The 15752-nt window shown below is 43.4% G+C and overlaps 1 protein-coding gene across 1 annotated transcript in view; it reads left to right on the forward strand.

Annotated features, from left to right (window-relative positions):
- The window catches only part of HECW1 (HECT, C2 and WW domain containing E3 ubiquitin protein ligase 1), a 254817-nt gene that overhangs the window by 191530 nt on the left and 47535 nt on the right, over positions 1 to 15752 (forward strand). Inside the window, exons 16-20 of the mRNA XM_026456391.1 lie at positions 1206 to 1291; positions 1736 to 1845; positions 7708 to 7828; positions 8590 to 8703; positions 9812 to 9964. Coding sequence (XP_026312176.1) covers positions 1206 to 1291; positions 1736 to 1845; positions 7708 to 7828; positions 8590 to 8703; positions 9812 to 9964 — 584 coding nt within the window. The remainder of the gene's footprint in view (positions 1 to 1205; positions 1292 to 1735; positions 1846 to 7707; positions 7829 to 8589; positions 8704 to 9811; positions 9965 to 15752) is intronic.

Below are 15752 nucleotides of genomic sequence, written 5' to 3' on the forward strand. Positions count from 1 at the left end.
AAAGAAAACAGAAGAAAAGAAAATCATCCATCTTTTACCACTGGGAGAAACTGAGTGAGGGGTATACACGATCTGTCTGTTTATTTCTTATAATTACACATGACTCTAAAATTACCTCAAAGTAAAAATTAAACAAAAAAAGAAAAACGTTAAAGATTTTTAAAAAACATCCTTAATTTTCCCTGATTTCTGCTGCATCTCTTCAAAAAAGGCAAAAAATATTACCTCCTTTGAAGCGTGCATACAATAGAAAGATTCTGGATATGGTGTTTGTAATATCTGAATAACACCAGGGAAGCAAATTAAAAAGTTAATTTGATCCAAAAACTCCTACTTATCCATAGACTTACTTGAAACAATTTGCCGAGTTGGAGTTGGAGGTCATCTAAAAGGATCAGAATAGATGAAGTTGTAGCTAACAGAGACAAAATTGATGCCTGTGCCTTAACTGACCTGGGAGACTGTTCTTGGTTCTTGGGGCCAGGCCCCCTCTGTGTCTAATGTGGCATTATAAATTTTCTATCAGGCACAAGATTTCTCAAGAGACACCACCCACCAGCTCACTCTTTCTTCCCATGGCTTCCAACATGACATGAGCCCAGAACAGTCTTTTTTTTTTTTTTTTGAGATGAAGTCTCACTCTGTCGCCCAGGCTGGAGGGCAGTGGCATGATCTCAGTTCACTGCAACCTCCGCCTCCCGGGTTCAAGCGATTCTTCTGCTTCAGCATCCTGAGTAGCTGGGATTACAGGCAGACACCACCACGCCTGGCTAATTTTTGTATTGTTAGTAGAGATGGAGTTTCACCATTATTTCTCAGGCTGGTCTCAAACTCCTGACCTCGTGATCTGCCCGCCTTGGCCTCCCAAAGTGCTGGGATTACAAGCATGAACCACTGTGCCTGGCCCCAGAACACTCTTTCAGGAGCCGTCTCTTACCCAGCTCCACTCCTGACTGTCTTAGCTACCTGAGGACCTAACTTTGCTGTGTTCCTCAGCTTCTGTACCTTTGCAAGTCTGTAGAAAAGCCATCCATTATAGAGCATCCTGAGAGCCTGTGATACAAGCTTAGAATTCTGCAAAATACATGGTACGTTAGGACATTGCTATTCAGCAGTATTGGAAGAGGAAATAAGAGATCCGAAGAAGATATATTCCTGAGCTTATGCATTGGCGTCTAATTTTCCTCTTCTTTCTTGCATGATTCAGGGAGAAAATCCATTACATTCGGACTGAGGGTAATCACGGGCTTGAGAAGTTGTCCTGTGATGCAGATCTGGTCATTTTGCTGAGGTAAGGGGCTAGGCCTGAAATCCTTCTGGAAAAGCTTCCCTGGGCAGCTCTCCTCTGTCACGACCACCCTGAAAACAGCCTAGACTGAAACACTCACCGCTTGTTCTAGAGGATTCTAGTAACTGCAACGCAAACGGGACCCCACCCTTGTACCCATGTCCATCACAGTCCTTAGATTTGCCAACTGAGGTAGCAAGAGCTGCATAAAGTACTTGATGGAGACGTTGCTGTAGGATTAATCAGGGTTTAAAACAACACTGAGAATTTGCAAGCGGGATGTACCTATCTTTCTATACTACATTTAAATCTAATTGCTTTTGTTGCTTTATGAGAACTGTAATTGCTGCTACCCCAATTCATGAACACTTTCCCAGGGATGTAAAACTGACTTTTCTTTTTTTTCTTTCTTTCTTTTTTTTTTTTTTTTTTTTTTTTCATTTGCAGTCTCTTTGAAGAAGAGATTATGTCCTACGTCCCCCTGCAGGCTGCCTTCCACCCTGGGTATAGCTTCTCTCCTCGCTGTTCACCCTGTTCTTCACCTCAGAACTCCCCAGGTAACAGGAAACTGGCCTAATAGCTCCTGTTAAGTGGCCATGTGTTTCCTCCAGTGAAGGTGAATGAAAGGCAACTGTATGTGTGTGTTCTTTCTCTTGGCCTTCCCAATTCCCTAATTGAAAATGCACTCTATCGGGTTTTGACAAATGGCTGCCTGTTTTTTGTAATGCTCCCCCAAGCAGAATGGGGTTTACAGTTTGAAATGGTTGGGGAAAAAAAAGGTTTTGCTGGGCAGGTGTCTCATGCTTGTAATCCCAGTACTGTGGGAGGCCAAGCCAGAAGGATCATTTGAGCCCAGGAGTTAAAGACCAGCCTGGGCAACATAGCAAGATCCCCTTCTCTACAAAAAATTAAAAATAAGCCAAGTGAGGTAGTATGTGCTACTAGGGAGGCTGAAGCAGGAGGGTTCCTTGAGCCCAGGAGGTTGAGGCTGCAGTGAGCTGTGATTTCTCCACTGCACTCCTACCTGGACAACAAAGACAGACCCTATCTAAAAAAAAAAAAAGAAAGAAAGAAAGAAAGAAAGAAAAAAAGAAGAAAAAATTAAGACAGTATTTTATGACACATGAAAACTATATGAAATTTAAATTGCGGTGTCCATAAATAAAGTGTAATTGGACCCCAGCCATGCCTGTTCTAGGCTAGCTTTCACACCAGACATGAGTAATAGCAACAGAAACCACATGGTCTGCAAAGCCTAAAATATTTACTCTCTGGTCCTTTGCAGAAAAAGGTTACTGTCCCTGCTCTAAATTACTATTGCATTCCAAAGTCACTCTCCAAGCATGTCGAAGGGAAGAGCCCTTTCTGAAACATTCTGCCTTGTGACTCTGAATCGACTGCATACCACTTTTGGTGATAGAGCTACTAGGAACCATTGTTATATCTCCACAAAGATTCCAAAGAATTTTCTTACACATTTCAAAATTATTTCCCATTTTCTTTATGTATGAGAATGAATTTGTGGTACAAAAATTCTTTGTAGGTATTTTCCATTCCAAGTGAGGGAATATATATGTTGAACTGTTTAGTGAATAAAAGATATTTTTGCCAGACACAGTGGCTCACGCCTATAATCCCAGCACTTTGGGAAGCTGAGGTGGGCGGATCACTTGAGCCTAAGAGTTCTTCGAGACCAGCCTGGGCAATATAGTGAGACCGCATCTCTACCAAAAAAAAAAAAAAAAAAAAAAAAATTTAAATTAACCAGGTGTGGTGGTGCACGCCTTTAGTATCAGCTATTCAGGAGGCTAAGATATGATCTCTTGAATCCGGGAGACAGAGGTTGCAGTGAACTGAGATTGTGCCATTGCACTCCAAGCACTAGTCAACAGAGCAAGACCCTGTCTCAAAAAACAAACAAACGAAAAAAAAGAAATTTTCTGGATTCATCAAGATAAAGAGCTTAGGTCAAATCCATACCTCCAGACTGGATCCAGATATTGGAGAATTTTTCCATTCGTATTTGACTTTAATTATCACATCGTTGTAGGTTTCATTTAAAATAAAAGAGATTAGTTTGAAACATCTAGGAACATCCTATCTCACAAGCTCTAGGGCCAGGGTTGGAGCATGGTTTCTGAAGCCAGTGGTGAAATTCCCAAGAGAAATAGAACTTGGCAATAAGCTTTTTCTCTGAGAAGGGATGTCACACTCAGAGTTAGTATCATTCAGTACTGCCATAGATCTCCAGACTAGAGTATCTTTTAGTCTGGTTCCTCCAAGTTGTAGCATTCAGAACGACTCTCTCTAGTCGTTAAAATATGTTTTCAAGATTGTATCTCCCTGTTGTCACTTCCTCCAAACAAATGTACCAACAGCATTGTTAAGGAAATGTGCAATGCTCCTCTGACACACAACATAATTAAGATCCCCTTGCCTAAGAGGACCAGGAGCTTTGCTAGAGCCAACATCAGTACAGTCACACACTTTCAGCATGTGACTGTAGGTCATCACAGGATGACCTACTTTTGGGGAGCGAAGACAAAAGTAGGGGGTTTTGGGGGAAAAGTTTGAAGAAGCTGTAGCACTGCATGATGGTCTGCCATGTTGTACAGATTGTCCCAGCCCAACAATGTGCCTCTGCTTTGGTCTACAGACTTTGATACTAGACTATGATGTTAACATCATTATATGGGAGAGATATCATACCACAAATAGAAAAATAAGAGTAAATGAAGAGTTATTTCCTATATGAGAATTATTTGGATATTCTAAAAGGAATAAACTTGCCTCTAATAATCATAGAGATATGACTGATGCCATGAATCTAAGTAATCATCCAATTCATTTTGTCAAAGTACTTCTTTATTCTCTAGCATTGACCACAAGGTCCTAGAATATGTAATCCAAATATGTTGATTTTTAAACTTTACAATCCCTATTCTCTTAGACCTGTATGAAATCTACCCAGGTGCTACGGAGATGGTGAATCATGAAGTTTATGCCAAAGTACTTTGTAAAGCATAAATTATTTGAGAAATGCACAGCAGTCATCATGGGAACAGGTGACAGTACCAGCGGTAGTGAAAATCATAATTAATAAAATATACTGAAATGTGCTGGATAGAAAATTATACTTGCACTGACAGACCTGTATTCTAGTTCTGTGTACATCCCAAAACCTGGTATTCCAGCAAGACCACTTCTTTGCAAGCGATGGCCATTGGTCCCCTCAGGCCCAGGTGTTGTGGGGACCAGGTGGGCAGGGCCCCCCATGCTTCCTTGCTTTTACCATTCAGCCATATCCCTCCCCTCCCTTTCTCCCAGTTACTGTCATCTACCAACCTTTTTCTCATTCTCAAGGCCTGTGGCCCCTGCCTTGTGGTCTTCCTCTCCTTCCCAACCAGGTCCTTCCATCCTCCTGGATGACTTCAACATCGACAGGGACCCTCATTCCGTTCCCTGGCTTCCCAGTCTCTAGACTTTGTCTGCAATGACTTTCTCCTCCCCTGCCTCAACCACTTACTCCCAAAATCACATTCCTGACCTTGTGATCTTCTCCACAATCACTAATTCAAACCTCCTCTTCCCTTCCAATGTGCTTGATCCACTACCCTCCCTAGTACCATCTTTTGGCCTCATCAAGGCCTCTGGTTCATGGACTTTTCTCCTTTCCTTTCTAACTTCTTTCCCTGATGCAACATAGATTCTGCAGTTCATCATTTCAGTAGATCCTTGCCAATGCCCTGAACTCCCCTGGCCCTCTCTGTTTTGTGTGCACCCTCTGGCAGAGCTTCATCCCTAGATGAACCTTCCCGTCTGCTTCCCCTACTTCTGCAATCAGGTACTCTTGGGCAAATTCACCTCACAAGGCAGATTATTAATTCTAAATTAGTCATCTCTCATCTCACATGAACCTTGAAAACCCAAAGGAAAATTCTAGCACTTTTTTTTCTATCTCCTCTACTATTATTTCAAACATTTCCCCTAAAGCCTCCAACCCTTAGCACCCCTCCTCTCTCCTAGCAAATGACATCCTGTTTTACTTCACTGAGAAGTTGAAGCCATCCAGCAGAAATTTTCTCAAAGGCCTGCCATCAGACCCACAAGACTAGCAAACCTGCACACATCTTCTCTGTCACGCCTGGAGGTCACGAAAGGCAGTGTCCTCACTAAGGTTGCCATGAACTCTGGCCACCCAATCCGGCAGGCCATTCTCAGCCATCCTAATCTTCAGCAGCCTGTAACATGACCAGCTGCTGTCCCCCAGCATCCCCTCTTCAGTTTGCTTCTGGGACACCACTCCAGACATCTCATCTACTTCCCTGGCCATTCCCGCAGCCTCATCCTCCTCTTCCTTTCATCCTTAAGGCTCAAACCCAGGCTTTTTTCTCCACTCAAACTATGTCTCTCTCCAGACAAAGGGACTATCATCAAAGATGAAGTTCATGCTCTTCCCCCACAAATGTGTTCTTTTTCTACTACTCCCCGTCTCAGTGAATGTCACCGCAGGGCGTTCAGTTACAAAATCTGAAGCCCAACTCTCCCTCACTACCTATAACCAGTTCGTTGCCTCTTAAATACATCTCCTCTCTGCCCACTTCGCTTCATCTCCACTGACACCAGCCTAGTCCCATTTGAGCTCTTTAAATCCACCTTGGTCCTCTGGGGTTTTGTTCTCTTCTGCAGGAAGATGGATGTTTTTATGATTCAAGTGACGTCATGCCAGCCATCATGCAAGGGCTTCCTACTACACTTAGCATAAAACAAAATTGCTTAACAATGTACCTTGTCCTGTTTCGTGCAGCTCCTGCCCACCTCTCAGGCCTTGTTTTTGTACCACTTTGGTCCTTGGACCCTGTGCTACAGACAAACTGGAGTACCACTTTCCATTCTGCCACAGGACCTTTGCACATTCTGATCTTCCACCTGGAATGCTCTTCTTCTCCCAGCTCATCTTCTCTCTTAGTTAAGGCAAAGCTTTTCTTGACCCATGCAATCTAATTTGTGCCTATTTATTCCTCAGATTGTCCCCAGGGATGCCTTCCCAGACTTAGCCAGCAGATTCTGTGATCTCGACGAACTGGGTTTCTTTCCTTCCTGGATAACAATCATTGTAACTTGTATTATATACTCATTTCTGAGAGTTTACCAGCATCAGTCTTCTCTAAATTGTAAGCTTAGTACCTGGAATATAGTAAGTAAGTAATAAATGGTTATTGAATGGGCAAGCCTTGATTCTGACCACCTTTAAAACTTGGGTAAGAATGTTAATTTTCCTTTTTTTTTTTAATTAAAAGGTATATATAGTAAAGTATTTACAAAGCACTCTAAATGAGACAAAAGTTCTCCCCTATATAGAGTTAACGAATTATTATTATTGTAAACTTTACTTTTATGATGCAACGTCATCTAATATAAACTCTAATATAATGTAAACTCCTAAATGCTCTGAGCCTTTGTGTACTGGTATGTTTATTTGAGCATCAATATCAATACAGGAGCATGACAGACACATATACGAAAGTCCTACTTACCTCATTATAGTTTCAATCACTTCTTGTAGCAACTTACAAGGAAAGTTTAGTTCAGTTAATGTTAATTATTTTAGATTATGCAAGTACAATTAAAGCCAAGAAAAATGCTCATCCAGGTCCTTTTAAGAGAAGTATAACTTGAAAGAATTAGAGAGGAAGACATAAATATTTATTCTCATTAGAACTCATAAATGAATTTAGTATATTATTTTTATACTTTAGCATATTGTTTCTATTTATTATAAAAGCCACTGAGAGAGTGATGGAAATCAAGGGACTTCTTGGAGAAGAAGAATATGGAGATGCCAGAATGTGCCTCTGTTGGGCTCTTGCTCTACTGTCACTTTGTGTATTTGTTCTTCCACAGAAAGTGATGACCTCATGCCTGTAATCCCAGCACTTTGGGAGTCCTAGGCGGGCGAATCTCTTGAGGTCAGGAGTTCCAGACCAGCCTGGCCAACGTAGTGAAAGCTCATCTCTACTAAAAATACAAAAATTAACAAAAATTAGCTGGGTGTGGTAGTGCATGCCTGTGATCCCAGCAGTCTGGGAGGCCAAGGCGGGTGAATCACCTGAGGTCAGGAGTTTGAGACCAGCCTGGTCAACATGGTGAAACCCTGTCTCTACTAAAAATACAAAAAAAAAAATCAGCCAGGTGTGGTGGCACACACCTATAATCCCAGCTACTCGGGAGGCTGAAGTAGGTGAATCACTTGAACCCAGGAGGTGGAGGTTGCAGTGAGCCAAGATTGCACCACTGCACTCCAGCCTGGGCAACGGAGCGAGACTCCTTCTCACAAAAAAAAAAAAAAAAAAAAAAGAAGAAGAAGAAGAAAAAGAAGAAAAAAGAAAGTGATGACTTCTGTGTGCTTCTCTCTGCAGGTTTACAGAGAGCCAGCGCAAGAGCCCCTTCCCCCTACCGGAGAGACTTTGAGGCCAAGCTCCGCAATTTCTACAGAAAACTGGAAGCCAAAGGATTTGGTCAGGGTCCAGGGAAAATTAAGTGAGTGTTCCAGTGCTTAGCACTGAATTCAGACAGTAGATTTTTCTATCCCCTTCTCCCCTACACCCTTGTAATATTGTTTTTGAGATCGGCTACTCTGGTGTGGTAGTGGTTATGGTCTGAAGCGGGGGAAGAAGGAAGTTGGGAAGCTGGAAGGAAAGAAGAAAGGACATTAGGAAATTGGAAGGGAGGCAGGAAGAGAAGGTAAGAGAGGGAAAGAGAATGAGAAAGAACAGAATATTTTGGACAAAGGCATGTAGAAAATCACAGGGTAGACCTTTTCAGAAAATAAGGAATCTTGAACTAAATAAAAAATCTCATATTTCCCTTCACTTATTCTTGGGAAAAAATTTAACTCATTAGTCAAATTTAAAGACTCTTGGTAACTTTGTAATTGAAGTCTAAGTAAAATGTTGTTTATAGTTTCCCTTCTGGGTTTCTTATTTTCATCTTAAAAAGCTGAACCCAAACTCAGGAATTTTAAGCGATATCCTATGAGTTGATCAAAATGAACTATCTTAAAAGCAGTTCCATATGATGGCGTGCACAAGAAGCGTACACATTTTCCTTGCACTCCTGATGTTTTGAAAAGCATGTTCAGATAATCCCTCGATGAACTGACGGAACCTGCATCCTGCTCTTTCCTCTTGTTGGAGAGGCTGGGGAGTGAGAACCTAAACCTGGGCACTCACAACTCACTTAGAACCCTGTCCAGCATCCTGACTTGAGGGCTACCGCTCACCACCCCTTCTCCTTCTCAGGCTTATTATTCGCCGGGATCATTTGTTGGAGGGAACCTTCAATCAAGTGATGGCCTATTCGCGGAAAGAGCTCCAGCGAAACAAGCTCTACGTCACCTTTGTTGGAGAGGAGGGGTGAGACACCAGGAGTTTTATGCAGACACCTAAGCGTGGGTGGGCCAGAGCCTCAGGATCAGGGGTGATTTTTCTCAGGAAGGAGCAGGGTAGCTGTCAGCCTTCACCCCAAGGCGATTCCCTCCCAGGAGGTCCTTCTTTTCAGGTATTGCCAAGCTTCAAAAAATGCCATGTTCTTCAAAAACCTAAGATTATTGACATACACAAGAGTCTGAGATCACATGGTCAAAGGATAAGCCAAAAATACAGTCCCAGGGCACTGGATCTTTCCTTTTTAGGTGGTGTGCGCTTCTGAGTATCTAATTTAAAAAACTCTTTCTCTTAAAGTGCATGTATACAACTTCATGCCAAACTTTTCATATCATTTCAGTGATTTCATGGGAAACCACCTCAACCGTGAAGGACAAGCCCACATGCACACACACACGCATGCACACACTCACTGTTGCAGAAAATTCTTTTATGTGTCCCGCGACAAAGGCCTTGTGTTCAATGGGCTGGCTGTGTGTTTTAGCTCTGAGGTGTTAGATGATCAAAAGAAAACACCAAGGAAAGCTGCCATGAGAGTTTATTCATGGACATCGGGTTAAGAAACATCTCCAGGCCGGGCGCAGTGGCTCAAGCCTGTAATCCCAGCACTTTGGGAGGCCGAGACGGGTGGATCACGAGGTCAGGAGATCGAGACCATCCTGGCCTACACGGTGAAACCCCGTCCCTACTAAAAAATACAAAAAACTAGCCAGGCGAGATGGCGGGCGCCTGTAGTCCCAGCTACTCGGGAGGCTGAGGCAGGAGAATGGCATAAACCCGGGAGGCAGAGCTTGCAGTGAGCCGAGATTGCGCCACTGCACTCCAGCCTGGGTGACAGAGCGAGACTCCGTCTCAAAAAAAAAAAAAAAAGAAAAGAAACATCTCCAAACCAATTACTGCATCCTCATTTTCTTGATGAGGATTGATACTTCCACTGAGATTCACTCCAAAGAGCAGTAGCTGCTCTCTGCTTTCCCCAGCACCCAACTCTGAAAGGGCACACTAGAATTTGGGTGCAAACAGGTCCCCTCACCTCTGGGCACCGAATGAGCTTCCTGGACCTCTGCTTTCTTTGCAGCCTGGACTACAGTGGCCCCTCGCGGGAGTTCTTCTTCCTTCTGTCTCAGGAGCTCTTCAACCCTTACTATGGACTCTTTGAGTACTCGGCAAATGATACTTACACGGTGCAGATCAGCCCCATGTCCGCATTTGTAGAAAACCATCTTGAGTGGTAAGCTCTACAATGTTCACTTTCTTGTGTTTGAAAGTTCTCCTCTTTCTTAGGCAGAATTCAGAAGCATTTCTCAAAGGCCACTGTGTTTACAGCAGTGGCCAGATGTTATGAGGGATGAGTGTGAATGACACAGCCCAAGAAGGAAGACTCTGTTAGTCTTCACCCAGAACACAAGATGAATTTACCAAGGATGCTGATAATATATCAACTGCAAATTGATGTGAGAAAGAATAATTGCCTACTGAGAAGACACTAAGATCAGTAGACATAGGCCATGAATGTTGATAATGTTACTAAAATCATAAGGTCCCAGTGGAGACTTCTTGGAGGTATTTATGGGTTTGAAATTCTTTGACCTTGGACCAATGTCTTTAGCACTGTGGACACTGGCTTCTGCATCTTACTGTAAGATATGGCTATTGGATCAGATGATCTCTAAGCATTCTTCTGACTTGAAAATCCAGTATATCTTTGGTTCCTGGGTTGTCTGCTGTTGAGGCATTCTATTACCACTTACTGATATGTGTAAGAAGATTGGTATCAATCAATGCTGTGCAGTTTTGTGGTGCAGATGTGGGTATTAGAGGTCTCCAGAATGCTGCTGGGACACCTGGGATGCAGGCACTTTCCTGCTGCATCACCACATGCCTGATTTGAAAATTACCGCTGCTCTGACTGCAGGAGCTCCTGCTGTTGAGAGGGAAAGGAGTCCTGGAGATGGCTAATGTGGGTTCTTCTGACATGGCTTATCTATGCTGCTGTTGAAGGGAGCCACTGGGGTAACACCTGAGCCTGCTGGCCTTAGAACCCCAGTTCCTATAGTTTGGCTATAAAGTATCAGTGTAACCCACCTGTGCTCAGGCTTCCAGCTATTGCACATGCCTTCTCTCCAAATGCACTCCCAGCCCCTGAAGTTCTTGAGCTGAGGTAGAGTGAGTTGAGTGCACATCGAGGGTTTTGTACAAGATGAAACAAAACGTGCCCTTTGTCGCCCCAGAACTTGTGAATAAGTGGTTGATGGAGCAGAGCAGGCAAGTCACCGTGGAAGGGCCCGAGAATGGAATCTGCCTCTCACTGAGCTCACATTCAGGCAGGCTCCATTCTGATGGTAGAGAGTGCTATGACCTGTAACACAGGAATATACACACGCACAGATTATACCTAATACAATCCCTCAGCTAGCTCTTAGTTTGTGAGCATGAAATTTAAGATGGTGTCTTAGAGGTCGTGAATTGGAATCAGCAATCAACAGAGAAATATTTTCATCAAATATCTTACCATATAAGACTATGCTAGGTAGTGTCAGGAATACCTTCGCTAATTTAACAATTATAAATCAAGCACATAGTATGTGCTGGGAGGATACAAACATAAAATGAGCAAGGTCTCATGCCTCAAAGAGACTAGTGTGAGGAACACATGAGCCAACCAACCATCACAGTATAATAGCTTCAATGCTCACTTATTCACATCTATACATGTGGGCATGTGTTTGCCTGAGATGCATAGATAAGCCTGAGAATCGTATTCAATCACAAGGGAAAAATATCTTGCTCTGTCCAAGGTAGGGGGTCAGGGAGTGGGGAATGGAGTCTGTGAATCTTACAAAAAGAGGGGACAGTGGCATAGGACAACAGGGACAAGCACCACAGTGGGATGAATGGAAACCGACATTTGAAGAAAACCTTGGTGTCAAGCATGTTTCAGTGCAGCCACAAAATAAGGCCACAGGTGAAGGCCTGATGGGAAGCAGAGAAGATACTGTGGCCCCCACTTGGCTGGACTGCCTGTTAAGAGTGGCCTCGGTCACTTTCCATAGTGACCATGCCTCGCCTGCTGCCCCGCCCCTGCAATCAACCTGGCTTTGTGGCCTTCTGCTCATCCAAGGCATTGCAGGGCTGAAGAGGCTCTGTAGATGTTTTCGTTACACTTTATCACATTAAGGAAGGAAACTGTGTGATACAGGGATTTTGCACAAATTACCAAAGTTCTCTGGATGGATCCCTGATGAGGGCTTGGCAGTGCCTGCCCTCGAAATGCAGGTTAACCACTGTGTCCTTTGCTAGAGGACTTGGCCCCGCACTAAGCATGCTGAGTTTCATCCGCTGATGGTCTCACTCATGTGGAGAGTATTTGTGATGCATCCTGGAAACACAATTGCAGGTAGTTTTCTGAGCCGACTAGCAATCTAAACTGAACCCACGGTGATAAGATTTTCTTTAGCACCACTCTTTGGATGCAGCTGACTTGTGATGAAATTGGCAGGGAACTCCCTTCTGATTTAAAGCTTCAACTCTGAATGCCTCAGTCCGGAGAATCCTCAGCGTGGCATGCAGAACAAGCCCCTGCACCTCCACAGGGTCAGAGAGCAGATTGTATCATGACCCTCCAGGTGGAGTCACACTTTTCCTCTCTTATCAGTGACTGCAAATTCCTGAGCAAGGGAACCTGGTTTTCTTTGCACAGAGCCACAGCTGACTGAATGTAAGCCACCTAAGAAGAGTCTTACTTAGATTTTAACAGGAAGCCCTGATCAGCTTTGGGACATCTTAACAAAACCATGATGCCGCAGTTATTCCTTTTGTTTATTTTCATATAGTAAGCCATCTTGTGCCATGAGGCAAATAGTTTAACAAACAAAACATGCAGGTTTCACCTATCTTGTGCCCTTGATTGGCTCGTTAAGCTCTTTGGCCAGCATTTAAGCAAAGGGAGGCTAGGAGAGCCCAGATCTGGTGATGTGGCTTTGGGTATTTTGCACAAAATGCTGGCAGTGTTTGGGTGCTGTGGCACCTGCCTGAAGAACTGTCGCTGTCATTCCTGCAGCCCGCAGGTCCAGGACACTCAGGAAACCAGAATCCTGAGTCCTCAAATCTGATCACCCACGGCTAATGCCACTGGTTAGCTCTTAACCGCCCACAGGGTGGGCGTGGCTGCTGCTGATCGCGGATCAGTGTCAGGTGCTCCTTCCACCTTCTGAGGGAGTTCATCAGGAGATTCATGGAGGCTGTGAAGAGGATGACAATCATCAGGGCCTGTGCATCACTCATGAGCAAACGGAGAAACCAAAAGATTATAAGGCTTTTTATGGGCACAGCCTTGACTTTGTAAAGCAGGACATTGTCCCTAGACACAGGACAAGCCAGGGCGGATTTGGCCTGCAGGGAGGACAGAGGTGCCTTCATGGACCCACGCCCTGCCCACCTCCCTTCACTCTGGAATCAGAGATAAGCATAACCACAGACCCGAAATAAACATGGCAAACACAGGTCAGCTTCAAAAGTTGTTGTTGGTTTTTTCCAAAAATAGAAATTTTATTCTCTAGTAAGGCATATCAGAAAATGCTGTGTAATTGGTATTCATCTTTTATAAAATTTATAAATGTATAACACGCTGATGAGCTAAATGGATCTATTTTGTACTACTGAGCATAATTTTATATGTTATAATCATTAATAAAAATTAGATGAATTTAAAAGTCAGTTGCTTGTAGGCTAGTGAAATAGTGAAAGGACTGGAGTTTTCCCTTAACTGGAAGAATTGTTACCACTTAACATACACACATTTAATACCGATTGGCTTGCTATGGAGGAATAACTGAGAAACCAAATGCACCGAGTAGAGTTTATATGAATGTTTTAACACAGCTGCTGTTACATGATTATACTTTTTAATGCCTAGCAAAAATCCATTATAAGGCTTCAAAGGATTAAACATCACTCAGGATTGACACGGTACTCAGCTGTGGTTGGAGGCAGCATCTTTGCAGTGGTCAATTTTATCTTTTTTTGTTGTTGTTATTCTGCTTCTTTATCCTTCGCTGACCTTCTTCTGTGTCCCATCCTCTTACACATTTTCTGAGTTCCCTCTAAAAAATAAGCTCTATCAGATCAGAGACACTTTTGTCTTATTTCACTCTAGCACAATGCCTGGCACTTTGAGGTGTTCAGAACAGCTCCCCGACCACTGGGTGCATAAATGAATATTATTCCACAAGTCAGACCAGTCTCTTCCTTCTACCAGGGTTAAGATTAATAGAGTGCTCCTTCCTGCCATGTGCAATTAATTGCTCAAAGTTCACACTTTTCTGTATTGTCTGTGGTTTTAAAGCCCTTGCAAAGTCAGCAATAAATGCGCATGTCCCTTAAGAGCTTTACACTCTGGGAATCTGCTCTCCATGATGCGTGAATGCTGCTTGTTCCTGAAGGAAGGCCTCCTCCTTCTCACACTGCACGTGCTCCTGCAGCGACCACTTCTGGGTGAGGCACTGCCCGAAGACATCAATGGAGAAACCCCTGACACTGTGTCCTTCCTCTGAAAGCTCCCCTTTGAGAGTAGACACTTGACATTCTGGGCTTCCTGCTTCCTGTGTGTGGGCTTTGTATCCCTTGGAATAGAGCCAGCTTAATCAAAAGCCCTAGCAGGGCATCATGATTCCACCCAGTTCCTTTCTTTCTAGTCCAGTGTTGAGACATACCAATATGAATAAATCTAGTAAAAATTCTGTGTTATATACGTTGAATAAGCTGGGAAAAAAAACTGTTTGTGGGTTTTGTTTTTTTGTTTTTTGTTTTTGGTCAGGTTTTTTGTTTTTCGTTTTGTTTTGTCATGTTGCCTTGGGCCTAAAGAGACTTTCTGCAATTGCTGTTTCATTACTTATTTGTACAACTGACTTCCAAACTGAAAGGACCCTGTCAAAGTCAGCAGTGATAATATTCAGGCCAAGGAGAGAGAGGAGACAGAATCAGAAGAGCTCTTTCAAAGCTGGAGCCTATAAGGGACCACCCGTGGACCCTGTGGTCACTCATGGACACAGCCCCTGCCAGACCTGGCCACAGCAGGTCAAAGCTGGGAAATAACCCTCTCAATCAATACTCTTCTCCCACCCTCCAGTCCCAATGGCCAAACCCAACCATAAACCAGAGGACAGAGGCTCTCCAGATACTGCAACCCACAGTGGCCAGTCCCTAGGTCACACAGCAGGGCAGAAAAAGATGGGAAATTAGTGGAGGACGGGAGAGCAGGGAATGGAAAATTACCACAAGAGCCTATACATTTCAGGACATTCAACCCATCCACCAGAAATCTTATAATTTACAGAACAGTGTGTGTCTGTTGTATGTGTCTTTGATGACAGAAGTCGATGAATACTATTCCAAATTTCTTTTTTTTTTTTCGAGATGGAGTTTCGCTCTTGTCCCCCAGGCTGAGTGCAATGGCAAAATCTCGGCTCACTGCAACCTCCACCTCCTGGGTTCAACGAGTCTCCTTCCTCAGCCTCCCAAGTAACTGGGATTACAGGCATATGCCACCACGCCGAGCTAATTTTTGTATTTTTAGTAGAGACAGGTTTCACCATGTTAGCCAGGCTGGTCTCGAACTCCTGACCTCAGGTGATCCACCCTCCTCAGCCTCCCAAAGTGCTGAAATTACAGGCATGAGCCAACGTGCCTGGCCTATTCCAAATTTCATATCTTCTTTCTTTGATTATGATGATGTCATTTGCATATTGATGAGGCACTCATATGCTACTTTTTTATCCTTTTCATATTTATTGTATCCTGATTTTATATCTTTAGGGATACAGAATTTAATAATTAAGCTAAATAATGAAGGATCCATTGAGAACCTGCTAAATATACCAGGCACTGTCTAACAATATTATAACCCAGATATAATGTTGTTATAACAATATTATAACCCAGATACTGAGTTATCCTACTTTTACGGATGAGGAAATGAGGCACAGACATAAACAAGGCCATAGTCGAGGACCAGGCAGGAA

The sequence above is a fragment of the Piliocolobus tephrosceles genome, chromosome 8 (genome assembly GCF_002776525.5).
Source record: "Piliocolobus tephrosceles isolate RC106 chromosome 8, ASM277652v3, whole genome shotgun sequence".
In the NCBI taxonomy this organism is placed as follows: domain Eukaryota; kingdom Metazoa; phylum Chordata; class Mammalia; order Primates; family Cercopithecidae; genus Piliocolobus; species Piliocolobus tephrosceles.